The 18053-nt window shown below is 35.6% G+C and overlaps 1 protein-coding gene across 1 annotated transcript; it reads left to right on the top strand.

Moving 5' to 3' along the window:
• The first annotated feature begins 697 nt into the window (after nucleotides 1-697).
• On the top strand, nucleotides 698-16273 carry LOC127839772 (uncharacterized). Its single transcript, XM_052368158.1, has 5 exons — nucleotides 698-762; nucleotides 2575-3378; nucleotides 13929-14914; nucleotides 15752-15802; nucleotides 16257-16273. Exons 2-5 carry the CDS (start codon nucleotides 3044-3046, stop codon nucleotides 16271-16273), a joined length of 1389 nt encoding a protein of 462 aa, XP_052224118.1. The 5' UTR covers nucleotides 698-762; nucleotides 2575-3043.
• The last annotated feature ends 1780 nt before the right edge of the window (nucleotides 16274-18053 follow it).

Genomic DNA, 18053 nt, shown 5'->3' with positions numbered 1-18053 from the left:
ATTTTTAAATTTCTTCAATGTGGGGTCATTTTGGCACTTAACATGAGCCTTAAATCGCTGTCGCCCCGCTCGCTTACTGATATGCGGGCGCAGGCCGGGAACCTCGCTCTTTATACACAATAACAGCCACTTAACACTGTGGGCGCCAGATTTGTTTTTTGACGTGCTTTTTTTTTCTTGAAATCTCCATGGCAGACGATTTGGTAAGGAATGATTCATGTGTATACAATTTACAATATCTTTTGTTGGTTGCCCCATTAATTGAGAGAAACAATAGTTACAGGGATTTATCACATCTTCTGTGGATGTTTCTGTTGAAACTGAAAGAAGATAGAGAAAGAGCGAGGTTCCCGGCCTGCTCGCGCATTTCAATAAGCGAGCGGGGTGACAGCGATTTAATTATGCATAATGACGCACTTCCGTTGCTTTAGCCCAACTATCTTTTTTTTTAAGAAGACGTTTTGTTGGAAGATTTTTATTAATTTAGTATGTGTATGCATTATAATAAACAACAGGTAACTAAAAAATAAATTAAAAAAAACATTGTCATTGACATCGAGCGCCTATGGTTTGCACATTTTTAATGTTCGAATCACATGATTTCGGGAATGGCAGCAAATTAATAAATTCACTTATAGAAAGCAACTTATACACTCAGTTGAAACACCATAATATCTGTTTGCATGCTTGAATTTACAGCACTGGCAGGTTAAAAGAGGAGAGACTGAAGTGAAAGAGAAAGGGACTCAACTCAATAAATTGGTAAGAATTGTAGAAATTGTATCAATTTGTTGAATGATATATTTTTATCTCATTTTTATGCCCCCCTTTGAAATCGAGGGGGTGTATTGTTTTGCACATGACGGACCGTCAGTATGTCTGTCCGTCCACCAGATGGTTTCCGGATGATAAATCAAGAACGCTTAGGCCTAGGATCATGAAACTTCATAGGTACATTGATCATGACTCGCAGATGACCCCATTGATTTTTAGGTCAAAGGTCAAGGTCACGGTGACCCAAAATAATAAAATGGTTTCCGGATGATAACTCAAGAACACTTATGCCTAGGATCATGAAACTTCATAGGTACATTGATCATGAAACTTCATAGGAACATTGATCATGACACGCAGATGACACCTATTGACTTTCAGGTCACTAGGTCAAAGGTCATGGTGACTTGACACAGTAAAATGGTTTCCGGATGATAACTCAAGAAAGCTTACGCCTTGGATCACGAAACTTCATAGGTACATTCAGTGAATAATAAAATCCTGATTTTTTCGGATAACACTTTTGATTGTATGCATTTGAAAATAAGCAGTCTGCAAAATTAACCCATCGCCTGATCGCCAATGGGATGAAATCTCGGCTCTGACCATAGCAAAAATCTGAATAGACTGTTTGGAAATAAACCGAATAATAATCGTTTCAAGAAAATTTGTACGCGTGCGCGATCATTTGAGAACGAATTCAGCATTTCGGAAATATTCGTTCGGTACTGATTTTCCATTATTTCGTTTATTCATTTCCGAGTTGTTAGCAGGTGGTACGGACATGAACTGCAATTGACGAAATATCTTCGCTAGTTTCCAAAAATCTTAAAAGTCAAATGTCCGCCATCTTGAAATATTTAAAGTGTCTATTAGCAAAGAAAAGTAGTGCAAAAGCATATTGTCATTTTAACCAAATTATATATTGATTACGTATTTAATGAGTAATTGGTTTTCATTTTCTGCAGTCAAACGATATGCACATATTATTTCTTGTGCAAAACACGTAATTTTTTGGACAGTCGTTTTCGGAGCAGTATTTGTCGTCGATCATAATTTACATGTTACATTTGAAATTCAGTCGTTGATTTGTCATAATAACTAATTATGAACAGTGCTTAACTCTATGCTCTCAAATCGCGTCACGTGATTGACAAATGTTCAATGGCAATTCCCCCATCGCACAATTTAACTTGCGTAAAGTGGACGGTAGCGGACGTCAATATTGTCCGTATTTTGGTTTTGAAAATAGAAATCGTAATAATACTGGATTATCGGGTGATGGATAGAGTTGGAACATGTACCTATATATTAAAATTCTAAAATTAAAGAGGGACGTCCAAAGTTTTAGGCTTGGAACTTGCGAAGTCAGGACTTCCAACTTTTTAAAGCTAACAGAAGCGTTGGGTCAAATGTCACGGTGACTTGACACAGTAAAATGGTTTCCGGATGATAACTCAAGAAAGCTTACGCCTAGGATCACGAAACTTCAAAGTACATTGATCATGACAAGCAGATGACCCCTATTGATTTTCAGGTCACTAGGTCACAGTGCCAAAGATCGTTTTCACACAATGGCTGCCACTACAACTGACAGCCCATATGGGGGGCATGCATGTTTTACAAACAGCCCTTGTTTATAAGGTTTTTGATGCTGCGTTTTGTGTATTTATGATTATTGTTGTCATTGTTGTACCTAAATCTTATATGAGTAGTTGAGTCAAATAAAATAAATGTTAAGGCCACTAGAACAGAACTATTGTTTAATTGTTTAGTATTTTATTGTTTTATATATTTCAGATCCTGATTTATACTGTAGGATTAACTGCTATTTGAATTCTCGTCTGCATGTTTTTCATTATGGACTGAAAAGCATTGCTACATTATTAAAAGAAGTGAACTGTGAACTATCTTATTTATGATGTCTTGTTTATTGGGATACAACACAGCCGTAACCATCCGGTTAACAGTATTATAGACTATTTTAACAGAATTATACTTAAACTACATGTACTTTCACATGTAAAACTTCATACACTAGAGTATCAAAATTGGCAACACGTTCATTGTCTAATGTTGTGAAACGTTGGCCTTTGGTTGAAAAGTTTTATTGCACATCTTGTGTTTGAATTTATCTGTGTTTCAGTATTAATTTTAACGTCTAAAGTTGATAAACTTTTGGAACTAGCTTTATTTTTTTCATATTTCACAAGAAATAAACTTGGAACGATTTGAACAAAAAGGTTTTAACATTATAAACAGTAACAAAATGGCAACAGGTTCATTGTCTTCGGTTCCAAAATGTTTGCATATGGTTGAAGACTTTTCTTGCACACGTTGTTTAGAGCAGAATCTTACGGAATCTGCAGACATTTATTGTGAAAAATGTGAAGGGTTTTATTGTAAAAAATGTGTTATCCTGCATAGTCAATTTTTTACAAAACATATGACATGTGGAAGGGAGGATATTAAGAAATGGCCAGTTTCTAAGGCAGTGGAAGATTTTCTCAGGAAGTGTGAGGTGCATGAGGATGAAACACTGACACAGTTTTGCCATGACCACAGTCAGCTGTGCTGCTCTGCATGTGTTGGAACAATTCACAGGTATCTCACACATTTATATTCCTTAAGTAATAAATAATTAACAGCGCTTTCGCTAGCTTTTAAAAGTTGGAAGTCCTGACTTCCAAACCATAAATCTTGGACATCCCAAACATAAATTTTGAAGTCCCACTTTTATTTCATAATTTTAATAGACCCTACCGATTGTGATTTCGATGGATACAAACATGTTCCTTAAATCTGTAAATAAACATACACTATTGATAGATCTTTGCATGTTCCAACTCTATCCATTACCGGATAATCCAGTATTATTACGATTTATATTTTCAAAACCAAACTATAGCCAATGGCTATGTCAAAGAATTTCATAAACTCAAATGTCCGCCATTTTACACGAGTGCATTTACAAATTTATTTATGGGATGGGGGAATTCCCATTGAACATGTGTGAATCAGGTGACGCAATTTGAGAGCATCGAGGACAGTGAATTTTTTTAACCGTGAGTCCTGCGTCCTGGACTCACAAAAATATCTGGGGATGCAAAGTTTTGAGTTATGGGAGTCCCAAAAATGCATAGAATTTTCAAAAAAAAAATAAAGTTTAATACTTTGACTCGCAGAAGCAGTGGTTTTCAGCCTTATATATCAGAAGCCTATTAAAGGCCCCTTCCCAATTGAAAATTTCATAAAAATCATGCAGTTTTCCATAGATCCTTGCTTACACCAGCTTTTTCATTTCCCAAAGCAGTAATTTTAGAGAGAATTCTTCCCAAAATCCATAGGTAAGGGCCTCTTTCCAATGAAGCGAGGAAAACCTCTGACTCCTTTTTTCGATTCAGGGAGTCGTGGTTTGCAGGTTATGGAGTCCCAGGACTCGGATAAGGAAAATTGTAAAAAATCACTTTGGGGACCGATCATGAGGGATTTCAATAGATTTTAAAAACTGGAAGTCAATGATCCCTGGACTGAAATTTTGAGGAATCAAATTGAAAAATACTGGGGTCAATTTTGAAGCGCGTTTATTGTATTTTTGTCTGTACTATTCATTTTTTAAATAAAAATATGCTCTAAGAGCAACACAATATCTTAAAAAGTTACGCTGCTTTATTAAATAAAAATAAAAATACCATGATAAATAACACAACATATTTTAATGAATTGGTACACAAAGATAAGGACACAATATCAATAATTTGTGTGAACAATATCGACTTTTCAAAAACAAAACATGTTCATTTTACAACTTTTTATTATTTCTATCACTATACTATGTTTATTTGTAAAAACAATAAATGCTCATTAAAATCTACTTCATCATAACACATTTAAGTCTTTAACACATTTAAGTAATTTAAGATATGTACCAGTAGCACCGTTCCATCACATATTTATCTTCATTATATTATCATCATCCCTATCATAGCTTTTGTACAAAAACACAATCTTAATGCATGGAACATCTTGTATATCTATTACTGTTTATTCGATTACTATACATGTCCAAAATATATACACTTAAGAATGCCTTACCAGTAGTAGTTTAACTTTAATTATCCAAATTTTCCTTGTTGTTATCTGGTTTAACAAACCTTATCAAATGTTTGTTACATCCAGTTAATGCTTTCTCCATTATTGAATCACCATTACTTGTAATTTGAATCGCCATTTTTAAATTGAACGCGGGTTCAATGTAAATTTTCAATACGTCCGCCATTTACAATGACGTAGCAATGTAATTTTACTCGGATAATTTATGTATCTCATCGAGGAAATGTGTTTTCTAAATGTTTATGTGTAGTATTATGACTTGTTAGAATAAAAAATGAACTGTGATTCCAGTTTATATAATATGGGCGTTACTCGTAATTATCGGTGGATTAGCAACTTTCAGGTAACTAGGTCAAAGGTCAAGGTCACGGTGACCCGAAATAGTAAAATGGTTTCTGGATGAGAACTCAAGAACGCTTATGCCTAGGATCATAGGTACATTGATTATGACAGATGGCAGATGACCCTTTTTGATTTTCAGGTCACTAGGTCAAAGGTCAAGTCACAGTGACCTGAAGTAGTGAAATGGTTTCTAACGTAATCACACAATGGCTGCCACTGCAAATGACAGCCCATTTGGGGGCATGTGTGTTTTACAAACAGCCCTTGTTAGGATTTTATCAGTCAATAGTAATTATAGTATGTATTCCCCGGCCTTGATTGATGTGTGAGGTATATTTTGATTGACCAATCCGTCCATTTGTACTTGATTTCACATTTGCCTTAAGTGGCAATTATATTGTTCACTAATGCTTATTTCTGGATTTATCCTTATTGTCATTATTCAAGCTTTTGGCATTGCATTTAAACCACTTCTGGGACATTCATCAACAATCTTTGACTAATACAACATGGGTGAAATTTTAAGACATTCGTACCCAAAAAAAAGAACAAAGAGGAAAAAATTATCGAAGTTTAAAAAAAATAGAATAGATTAATTACAGTACAGCCAACGTGGAACAAACATTATTTTGCGATCCGCGGCGGCAATGCGCAACAAGTCGATGCAGAGTCGGCCGTTAAAGCATTTCGCAGCGAAGCTTCGCATCTTTCCGCCGAGGCAAGCCGCTATCCGCGACATGACGCAGAGTCCGGCATGCACATCTTCAAATCAAAATCTTTTTTAAATGATTAGTTAGTCAAAGAAATTTAAAAGAACAATTATAATTATATTTATAATCATAATTAATTTAATGCGCACAGATTCAAAATAGATAAATTAGTTAATAAAAAAACATGCTGTTGTTTTGTTTTTAGTGATTGCATTCCCATTTCTAAAGAAATTGCTGTCATCCGGATATACATTATTATTATTTATAAAAAATGCAAATAAAAAAAATCGAATTAATTAAAACAAAATACGATTATCACAGACATGTATTAATAAAATTCCAATAATCATTTGCCATTGTCATTTATAGAATCGGCTTAAGTACTTTAAGTTACTTTGTGTGCGTTTAATTATTGCACTGTATGATTATTGTCTTTATATTAAAACGATCAACAGACATATTTGTTTTGGGTTTAATTTTTACGACAACATGTATTAGCATATAAGCACATTTAATGTGGCTGGCCAAGTAAGTTTGTTTCCTGCCCGTAGTGTATGTATTTCACACATAAATGTTACGTAATTATGTGTTTGCACATACGAGTGGTCAAGAATCCAGCAGTTGGTTGATTTATAATTGCTTGTTGTTTTTGCTTTTATATTTTAGCTGAGACAATGAGCAGTTTGAAGCCACATCAATAACCAACACTAAATTGTTGTTTTGTTAATTATCAGCTTATTAAAACTATCGTTTGACTATGTGTATATAAATTAGTTTCATTTTGTTTATATTTTACAGTTGATATCCCTTATCATTACCCGATAATCCGGTATATTCCAGTTTTAAAGGAAATTCCGGTAAATATTTACGATAAAAGTTCTCAAGACACGCACTTATTCGCAATTATTCTTAAGTATCAAGTACATTTTGGCGTTTGTTACCATTAAAAGATGTGATGAAATAACGCCCAATCGGGGCGTTTTTTTTCCCCATTGAACACGCATAAATCGCCTGATGTGATGAATGTTTTTATACAACACAAAATACTCCCAAACTTTCCATGCGACGTTGTACATGTCTGCATAATTTTCGCGAGCTTTTTATGGAGACAAAGGATATTTTAGCACTGGTTATTTGACGCTAGAATTTGTTAATGTAGTATTAGCATTAAAATTCGGAAGTGTGTTGCGGATTACAAATTTAAGAAAGCTCATTTCAGAATCAAACGAAACATTAACATTGTGCGTAATTAATTCAACGATATATGTTAAAGCGCACTTAGTGCCATATCGCTTATTAAAACGTGAAAATAATTAATATGAAAGTAGCATAAATCTAGGTTTCTATGCTACACAAATGTAAGCATAAATCTAGGTTTCTATGCTACACAAATGTACATGTAGGTGTATATCTTTTCACTCAATCTGCCGCGTATGTATGCGGCGGATTTACTCCGTGAAAGTAGGCGAGGTTAAAACAGACTGCGTCATTGCGCAGATCGATGCCAAGTGCCTCAGCAATACGCCCGTGAACACTCGACACGCCCGCCGCAAACTAAATTTCAGGCCGTGGCATAGCCGCGGTTATGTTTGTTCCGCGTTGGCTGTAATGTAGATCAAGCATCTAAAAAAATGAAACCACTTCTGTCATATTAACATAGTATAATTTAAAAACTGTAAACTGTAAGCGGGTGCTTAACACTACACTTCTACAGACAAATATTGTATGAAATAAATATTATTTATTACCAAAATAGTTTTTTTTATAGTTGGTCAATGTTAATTTGGAGTAGACAGATAATACTATACAAAAATTGGTTTCATACATTAAAACAATTGTTTCACAAAGTACATAGCATAAAGGGATATGCTATATGGTTTTCAACACATGTCAATTGTTTAAGGATAATATTTTTTCGGGTCAGGACACCGTCAGGTAAAAAAAGCCTTCAAAGTGCTAACTGCAAAAGTTGTAAGGCCATAATTGGTATATAAGTTGCTATTGAAATTTTGCTGATGACAAGTGTTATTGTATATTATGTTCGAATGCTTTTACAAATATATTACACTACTGCGATTTTTGCCTAAATCACCGACACTCTGTGGTCATTATTTATTTTGGGTGAAAAATTATCGCGATCTCGCGCGATCATCACGCTAGGTCGAGCATGATCACCGTGTATGCTATAAATATCATCTCCGCGGTGATTCACCGCGATTCACCCCGTTCACGGTCAACGCAGTGAAGAACGATTTTCCTACGTTACATGTACATGTCTAATCTTCACAAAGATTATAGCAATATGGGATTATTAGCATTGTTGGCAGATATAAGAGAGTAGCCTTTTTTAAATTTCAACATGTATTTCACACCCATGTCCCTGACAGGTTATTTTTTTACTTTTTAAATGCTGCGTATAAAACAAAACAGTGTTCGCACCTAGCTAGCTGTATGATACCGCAACTGGAGGAGTGTGAATTGCGTTATTGGTATGCAATTAACAGTTTGAAGCCATGGAGAACTCATAACTGATTGTAATGTCAGCGATTTTCCTTGTCCAATTGGGAAAAGTACCTGTACCGGTCCAATTGGGAAAAATTGAGTCGTGAAAACCTCAAAATTGGGAAAAATCGAGTCGTGAAATCCTTAAATTGGGAAAATCGCGTCGTGAAATTTGGGTCTTATTGAATACATCATAAAGTTCAAACTAAATTGAACATACCCATTAAAATAATCATTTGCAGGCATGCCTTAATGACCATTTCTTAAAGTAATAAAGTTGTTATAAATAACAAAATATTATATAGAAGACACAAAATCAATTACTAGTTGTTTTAATCGCTTATAAAGCAATGTCTCTCGCTTTCATTTTTATGTCCCCCACTATAGTAGTGGGGGACATATTGTTTTTGCCCTGTTGGTCCGTTGGTCTGTCTGTCTGTTTGCGCCAACTTTAACATTTTGCAATAACTTTTGCTACATTGAAGATAGCAACTTCATATTTGGCATGCATGTGTATCTCATGAAGCTGCACATTTTGAGTGGTGAAAGGTCATCCTTCACAAGGTCAAGGTCATCCTACAAGGTCCAACGTCATATAGGGGGACATTGTGTTTCACAAACACATCTTGTTTTGAAAATTTCAACAATCTTTGATGTTTGATCATCACTCAGTTGCTGGCATCCCTCTCTGCACAGCATCATTAGAGCTGTCAATGTGTCCTGTGATAGATGGTTCCGATTGGTCGTGCAAAGATTGTTCATTAGACTGAACAACCTTTCCACAGAGGCAGTGCTGGAGGGCATTTTAAACTACGATAAGGTTTCAAACCGACGTCAAACAGTACGCTGGCTGCCTGACAAAAGAACCGCAAATAGTAACAACTCTATTGATTGAACGCGCTGAATAATAAAACCAGATATTAATCGAGCGCGTGGTTACACACAACTATACGATTTCCTTTGTTCGCTCGCTGAAAGTTGGGTTTTGTTACGAAACTTTCGATCATTTTGAGAAAAAATTCGGACGCCGATTGGGATTTTTTCAGATGCCGATTGGGAATTTGGGAATTTTTGCTCGATTGGGAAAGTACCGTTTACCGGTACTTTATAAAGATGGAGGAAAATCGCTGAATGTAATCGTCGTATTTTCTCCGAGTCTCTCGATTCCCCGATACATACGTTTCAACTGTCTCAATCACATTCATGCAACTTCTTCCATCTTTATCCATTGCTCGATAATCCCGCATATGCCCGATTTCCATTTTAAAAGCGAATTCTGGTTAATATTGATGATAAGAGTCCTAAAGAATGTCATACACGCTGTTTTGTAACCGTTGCGCTGTTTCAGTTCCTTCATTATTGAAACAATTATTGTATTGTATACTGACTACACACTTAAGTGTCATGAACACTTCATAATCTTCTTCAACGACCAATACACAACTTAATTTATATTTAGATTAAATGCAACATGTACACATCATTTTCTGGGAATCAAGAAAGCGAGTTTATTTTGTGAAAATAAACCAATATCTGTTTATTGAATTTGTCAATTTTTTAAATGCACATGTAAGTCATTTTATGAAAATCAGGACGAAGTGAAAGTATTAATTTTACAAATAAACCAACATTTGATTTTATTCAAATGGTCGACATTATTTAAATTCGTTTCGTCTGTGTATTTGAGCAACTCTTAAGCAAATAGATATGGTTTATTTCGACGTTTAAAGCAAGTCTCGTTTCCGATATTTAACTATAAAAATTTCTTCGGTATGGTTATTGACCTACACAATCATTGACAGATGACATCCGATGGTAATTGTATGAAGTATGCAGAGAAACTGACGAAATGTTAAAACAATCGTGTAGAAGTAGAAATATCAGGTTATTATCTGTACCTGTTTCTTTCGGAGTGAATACTCGTTGTGGCTGTGGAGAAACTTGAGAACAAAAGAATCTGTAGCCGCGAACTTTGTTGGTTTTGCGTGAGCCGTACTGTACAATTGTTGTTTCAACAAATAAAGATATTGTTTGTAAATCAGGATTTGACATTCAGCAAGCACGCTGTTTACTTTCATATTGGAATACATTTTCGCGATCTAATGTGATCGTCAATAGTGATGACATTAGTTAATAAGTTGAAATTTAAATCTAGTAGTCACTGCGAATCAAGGCGATTTGCGGTGTTTTCGCAATGATTCTACAGCTGATCTTTATCGCCAGATGGTCGCAGTGAAATCACCGTGAATCAACCACAGAGTGGATTCTCTGCAATTTGCGGCGAATCACTGCGATTTGCCACGCTGGCCCATACGCGGTGGTGGGTGATTTAGGCAAAAATCGCGGGGCGCGTAGTGTACGCTTATATCTTGCTTATTTTGTGAAAACTTTCAAAATATTCTTGTCCTTAACTGTTGGACCTAGGGCTACCACATTTCGTATGTAGTGAGATATAGTAGTCCTCTACAAAGTTTGCTCAAATTATGCCCCTGGGGTTAAATTTGACCTAGCCCAGGGGTCACAAAAGTGTACATTTGCTTAAATAGGGCCTATATTGAAGTATTTGCACACACCAAGAATATTTTCAGCCTTTTTCAGCAGTGGAGCGATACAGGGCCATCATGGCCCTCTTGTACTTGTTTGTTAACTTGCAGAAAATGCACTTTTTGAAAAAAATGAATAAATTTGTCTTTCTTTTTGGAAATTTTCAGACAGCAATTTGGAATTTCGTAGTTTTTCTTCAATTGGGAAAGTATACCTTTTACAGGTACTTTATAAAGAAGAAAAAAAATCGCTGGGTTGCATGTCATAAGCCGCTTATCACAGGCTAGAATGTTAATACTCTGACTATATTTAGAAATAGAGGACCAGTTTGTAAGAAGCAGGGTTATTTTGCTTTGCATCTGTTCTTTAGTCCGTTGGTCCGTAGACCAATTGTGTTCCACAATATATCTAGGGAATGCTTTGACCTACAGCCAGGCAACATGTTTTATGTTTACATCAGTGCCCCAGATAATTATTTGGGTAATAGGGTTTTCACCCGTTGATTTTGAAAAATAGGGTGATTTCAGTATTTAAAAAGGGTGAAATATGTTATTAACATTTATACCTCAAACTCATGTATGCTTTACTTTTGTTGCACAGACTGGTTGCAGTATGCACATTTCAACTTTTATTTCTGCCCTATCAACGTAAACCATTTCTAACCAGGGATATGACTATTACCACTTTTGACAGTTTTTTTCAATCACGGAGTCGGACTTTCCGTCATGTTTTTGGATGTCAACTAGCTACTTTCAACTGCTGCATACACAGTGGATAAGAAATCGATAACACAAATGATTGCATTGTTTGTACGTGGTTGGAAAAAGTTTGCGATCGACATACATTTAGCGCAACAATCGCGCATGTCTTTCGACCTCGCATGGACATTTTTATTACGCATCGTTATAGAAACTGAAAGTACAGACACTTTACAAATGCACGTCATAAATATTTTGGTCAGACGCTTAATTTGTTTTGAAATTTAGTCCGCATAGCGTTTGAATAACTTCGACTGTTTTCCTCCTCCGTCACCCAGGCGCTTGCTCACTGTTGAATGAATAAAATCTTCGCCGCCGTACGAAAATTATTCCAATTAAAAATTACCGAAATTGAGCGAAGCATTTTCGATCGAGACTCATATCGTACGCATCAAATTTAAAGAATAAGCGTAAAAGTCGAATTGATTGCGTTTAAAATACGCATTATATTGAATTTCTTTGCGTATTTAAACATTTTAATAGGGTGAAAAACGCCGATACACAGCTTATCTGGGTTACTGTTACATCGAGGAATATTAAGAGGTCAATCCATTTTAAGGTCAATAGGTCAAAGGTCACAGAAGATTACAACATGAAATTATAAAGATTTAGTAGTCAGTTTTAGTTCCTTGTTATACCCATAATAATATTATAAGCAGATTTTCAATTATGATAAAAGTTAAATTACAGTACTGCCATTATTAAATGCATTTAATCATTGAATTTTAACCCATTTAAGACAACTGCATTAATGTCAAAAAATTATGAAGAAACATATGGAGTTGCACGAGTTTACCTGACAATTAAAATGTCACGGTGACTCAACTTAGAAAAATGGTTTTCGGATGATAACTCAAGAATGCTTACGCCTAGGATCATGAAACTTCATAGGTACATTGATCATCACTGGCATATGACCCCTATTGATTTTCTGGTAACTAGGTAAAAGGTCAAGGTCACAGTGACTCTAAACAGTAAAATGGTTTCCTGATGATAACTCAAGAATAATTAGGAACATTTTGAACAAACATATTGTTTGCACACGCTAACCTGACCATTCAAACATTTGACAATGGCGTCTTTACTTTTCCACAAATAGATCACATGACAACAACAAAAGCAAAATAATCACAAGAGGTTAAATAACAACAACAAATATTGGGAGATAGTAGACCAGGTTGCATGTCATAAGTCGCTCATCACAGGCTAGACTTGACATACCGAGTTTGGGAATAGACATTAAATATACGTCATGCGTCATGCTAGTTTTTTTGTGGGATGGAAGAGCATTAATGATCTTTTATTGCATGTGTTATTATGGATAGTGTGGTCAAGGTGTACAATGATACTAAAACTGAAAACAATATTAACTACTAGAAATGTATTCTTAGTACATGGATACCTCTACAATCCAATTTGTCCCACAACTGCACAAATCTCTTTAAATTATGAACAAACATGGAGTTGCACAAGTTAACCTGACAATTACTATGTTACTGTAGAAGTATCCCTCTATTTGAGTAACGCTTCTCACAATTGAAAAAATATTATTGTTTGGTTAAAAGGATTGTCACATAACTCTTCTTATGTAAAAAAAACTTTAAAAAAATATCAAGGTGCATAATTTCACATGGTGGGCTATACTTTAAGAATAGTTCATCCCTCTATCAGCTGTACTCTTTGAGTTACTCACAACACAATTTTTAATGTGATTTCTTTGCTAAACAGGGCCATAACTCTGGGTATGTTGAAAAAGACATATCAAACTATGCATGTGGGTAAAATTACACAATGATAAATATTTATGTAAAGTGATAGTCCTCTTGTAGCAAGCAATACTGTTTATTTTACACTGCACATATGTTAAAATGTCATTTTTGTATAAATATAAGACATTACTACAATTATGATGAAAACAACAGAAACAACATATAGAAGTGCGCATTAGCTCACATGCCTGGTTACTGTACTTGTTAAGTTGCAGGAATACATGTGGAGTTATATACAACAGAAAAGTCACGCAGATGGATGGAAAAGTGCAAATCTATATACCCCATATTAAGCCCAAGAAGCGTTAATTTATTGTCCATGTATGTTTTTATTTGACACTTTATACTTGTTTGAAGCATTTCATAATATCACTGACTATTCCTTGGTATGTACATGTATTAATTGTTTATTTCAGCCAGTGCAGTAAAGTGACCCAGATTTCGGAGCTGACCAACACGCAGCCCTCAGGCCTAGAGGGGCTGTCAGTGGAGCTGGAAACTGTCCTGGGGGAAATTAAAACCCTGCAGATCAGTCAGGAGGCCAGCATTCAGTCATTGCAGAGAACATACAATGAACATAGGGAGGTTATGATAGAGCAAATGTGTGGCAATTTAAATACTTATATAGATGAATGTGATAATAATTCTGTGGGTACATCAGGCGGAAATGAGCAATATTTAAAAGAAGAGATATGTATGAATGTTGTTTCTATCGTGAATGAATTTGATAATATTACTGCGAAGGAACTTAACGAGATGAAAGATGAAGTTATAAGCATTAAATGGTCAGTTACAAGTTCTATTCATAAATGCACCAGTCTTCACAATGACTTGTCACAATTCCATGAAATTGTTAAGAAAATTGGAGATCATAAGGAGCTCTGCCTTATAGCCAGCATAAAATGTAAGCATATAATACAGCAGGCACTGACTCTGCTGGGAAAGTCAGGCAAGGCGTTTAATGTCCAGAGTAATACTAAGCACAATGTGAGAATACCAAGTGATTCAGATGTTTGTTGTATCAGTGGCATATGTGTTCTGACTGATGGGCAGGTGCTGGTTGCAGACTATTATAATAAGAGAGTCAAGCTGCTGAACCAGCAGTACCAGGTAATGAGTCACTGTGATGTGACTGAATATGTAAGGGACATGTGTCAGATCACACCCAGTGAGATTGCAGTGGCTGTGGATGATGATAGCAACACACATAATGTCCAGTTTATTACAGTCACCCAGAGCCAGCTCACTCTTGGTAGGAAGCTTGAGTTACAACATACATGTATAGGTATTGACCACCACGAGGGTGAACTGTTTATCTGCTCTGGTACTGCTCTGTTCAAGTACACACTGAGTGGCAAACAGGTCTGCAGACTCTATGAAGATGAATCTGCTTATGACACAGGTAAGAATCATGGTGAATTCATCTTGATAACATACGTATTATGTACAGGGATTTTTCTAGCCATTGTGAGAAAAGGAGTTTAGTCAAATTGTGTTATTTTAAATCCATACAATGACAAATTTGGGAATTTTTATCCACTAAATGAACCGAATTGGTATTTATTTTTTTAAATCAACAAATATTGACCCTTTAGGCCATTATCTTATTATTTTGAAAAAAAAATCTTATAAATTATAGTTATATACTTTGTGAGATGATAATAAAATAAAATTCAGATGTTATAGCGGAAAACCCGCTGATTTATTATAAAATATTTGTTATATAATTCATATGTGCCCTTTGAATGCTACAGTACATTGTAGCCAAAAGAAGATTCACTATTATTGATTTATAAACATGAGTAATGAAGTATTTTGACTGTCACTACATGGCATGTCTATAAATAGAAACTGAGTTCCTGGGAAAGAGACACTTTCTGACCCTGTCTTAATTTTGTGGTTGTTAAATGATTGTACATGTACAATATGTTACCTGTTGATAGAACTGTGCAATTGTTTCAATATGTGTAATTGTTTCCATCTGTGTAATTGTTTTGCTTCAATTCATATTTAACTCACCAGTCGCATTTCAACATGTCAAACGTTAACACAATAGCTCTGCTACTGAAGTTTATTGTCACGCTTAACTATTGAATCATTGAAATGTATGCATATATTTTAGATGTGTAAAGGCCTCTTTATAGCAACATATGCGTAATACAATATCACTGCAGTATGTTTAATAAGATTATTTAACATTGACAGCAATTCAATATCTTGATGTTACTCTGTTTTGCAGTATACCAGTGTGCTGTGAGTCCCACAGGAGACAGGCTGTACATCACCAGCTGTAACCCTGACAAGCTTCTCACCCTGGCCAGGGATGGCACACTCCTGGCTACATACACAGACCCAGCACTAGAGTGGCCAGAAGGTCTACATGTGACCCCTGCAGGCCAGGTGCTGGTCTGTGGATACTGGCCCGACACTGTACTACAGGTGGGCTGGGAGGGGCAGAGTAAGCTGGCTACTCTTGCTACTCAGGAGGATGGAGTGAGGAGCCCATGGTCAGTCTGCTACTGCAGCACCACATCATCCATCATTGTGGGACAGGCTGGGGACGACAACATCCTGGTGTTCAGAGTGGAATAGTGTGTACATGTATGTATTAGTTGTTGTTATTAGTGATTAGTATTTCAATGACAATGTTTTGTTTAGCATATGAACATAGTAGTGTGTGATGTTACAATACAACATTAGTGTGTAGTTAAAGATACAAATAATTTATGTACACGTATTCTTAGCTGATTACACATTGTGAGGGGTTTTGTTTCAACATTAGATTTTTTGCATATTATGTTATGTTGGCATAACATTTTTGTAATTATGGTCCTAAATTTTATTTATTTGAAACTTTCCATGAAAAAACAAAGCTTTTCACATGAGAATTTAATATATAGATGCACATGTACATAGCAACTAGGGCTATTTTTAGACTTTCATTTCTATAAATACCATGCCATGTAAGAAATGTAAATGGATGAATACTTTTATTTATAAAATATGAAATTGTTTAAGTAATCTTTCGAGTAGTATATATTAATACTTTTCGCAATATTTACAGAAAGGTTACACTTTTTATGCACACTTTTGAAGAAGAGGGGGTATATTGTTGTACACATATGTCCGTACGTCCGTCCGTCCACCAGATGGTTTCTGGATGATAACTCAAGAACGCTTAGGTCTAGGATCATGAAACTTCATAGGTACATTGATCATGATGTGCAGATGACCCCTATTGATTTTCAGGTCACTTGGTCAAAGGTCAAGGTCACGGTGACTCAACTTAGAAAAATGGATTCCGGATGATAACTGAAGAACGCTTACGCAGTAGGATCAGGAAACTTTGTAGGTACATTGATCATGACTCGCAGATGACCACTATAAACTTTCAGATCACTAGGTCAAAGGTCAAGGTCACAGTGACTTGAAATATTTAAACGGTTTCTGGATGATAACTCAAGAACGCTTATGCCTAGGATCATGAAACTTCATAGGTACATTGATCATGACTCGCAGATGACCCCTATTGATTTTCAGGTCACTAGGTCAAAGGTCAAGGTCACAGTGACCCGAACTAGTAAAATGGTTTCTGGATGATAACTCAAGAACGCTTATGCCTCGGATCATGATATATTATTGATACATTGATCATGACTCACTGATGACACCTACAGATTTTCAGGTCATTAGGTCAAAGGTCAAGGTCACGGTGACTCAACTTAGAACAAGGGCTGTTTGTAAAACATGCATGCCCCCCAAATGGGCTCTCCGTTGTAGTGAGAGCCATTGTGTGCATATGTTTTTTGTCACTGTGACCTTGACCTTTGACCTAGTGACCTGAAAATCAATAGGGTCATGTGCGAGTCATGATCAATCTACCTATCAAGTTTCATGATCCTAGGCCTAAGCATTCTTGAGTTATCGTCCGGAAACCATTTTACTATTTCGGGTCACTGTGACCTTGACCTTTGACCTAGTGACCTCAAAATCAATAGGGGTCATCTGCGAGTCTTGATCAATCTACCTATCAAGTTTCATGATCCTAGGCCTAAGCTTTCTTGAGTTATCATCCGGAAACCATTTTACTATTTCCGGTCACCGTGATTCAAAGTAAGCATTGTTCTGTGAAAAGGGGGCTTAATGCATTCAAATCAATTCAGGGACAATATTTTCCGCTTTTGATGAATTTTTGTTTAAAGGAAATTTCTTCTTAATAAAAATCAAATCTAGGCGATAATTGTCGTCTCAGGTTAGCCTGTGAGGACAGCACAGGCTTATATGGGACGACACTATATGCACATGAATTAAGCCCAATTTTCCGAGAACAAGGCTCATGTTCTTAAGTCGAAATTTATTTGAAAAAAATGCAATAATGCATGTACAATAAAAAAATGTATGAAGAGAACCTACATGTATTCATGTATTAGGACTTGTTCACAGATTAGTAGAATGGCAATTTTTTACATAATTATAATATTCAATTCAATTAATATTTAGATTGTATTAAAACTAAGGAATACACCTGACTGAGATACAAT

The sequence above is a fragment of the Dreissena polymorpha genome, chromosome 7 (assembly GCF_020536995.1).
Source record: "Dreissena polymorpha isolate Duluth1 chromosome 7, UMN_Dpol_1.0, whole genome shotgun sequence".
In the NCBI taxonomy this organism is placed as follows: Eukaryota; Metazoa; Mollusca; class Bivalvia; order Myida; family Dreissenidae; genus Dreissena; species Dreissena polymorpha.
The sequence above is the reverse complement of the archived record's forward strand: the minus strand, read 5'-3'. Positions and strand labels throughout refer to the sequence as shown.

Excerpts from the sequence above, each read along its gene's own strand:
- LOC127839772 (XM_052368158.1), top strand. The coding sequence starts at position 3,044 with ATGGCAACAGGTTCATTGTCTTCGGTTCCAAAATGTTTGCATATGGTT. Across the intron at positions 3,379-13,928 it reads TGTGTTGGAACAATTCACAG|CCAGTGCAGTAAAGTGACCC; the intron begins GTATCTCACACA and ends TGTTTATTTCAG. Across the intron at positions 14,915-15,751 it reads TGAATCTGCTTATGACACAG|TATACCAGTGTGCTGTGAGT; the intron begins GTAAGAATCATG and ends TCTGTTTTGCAG.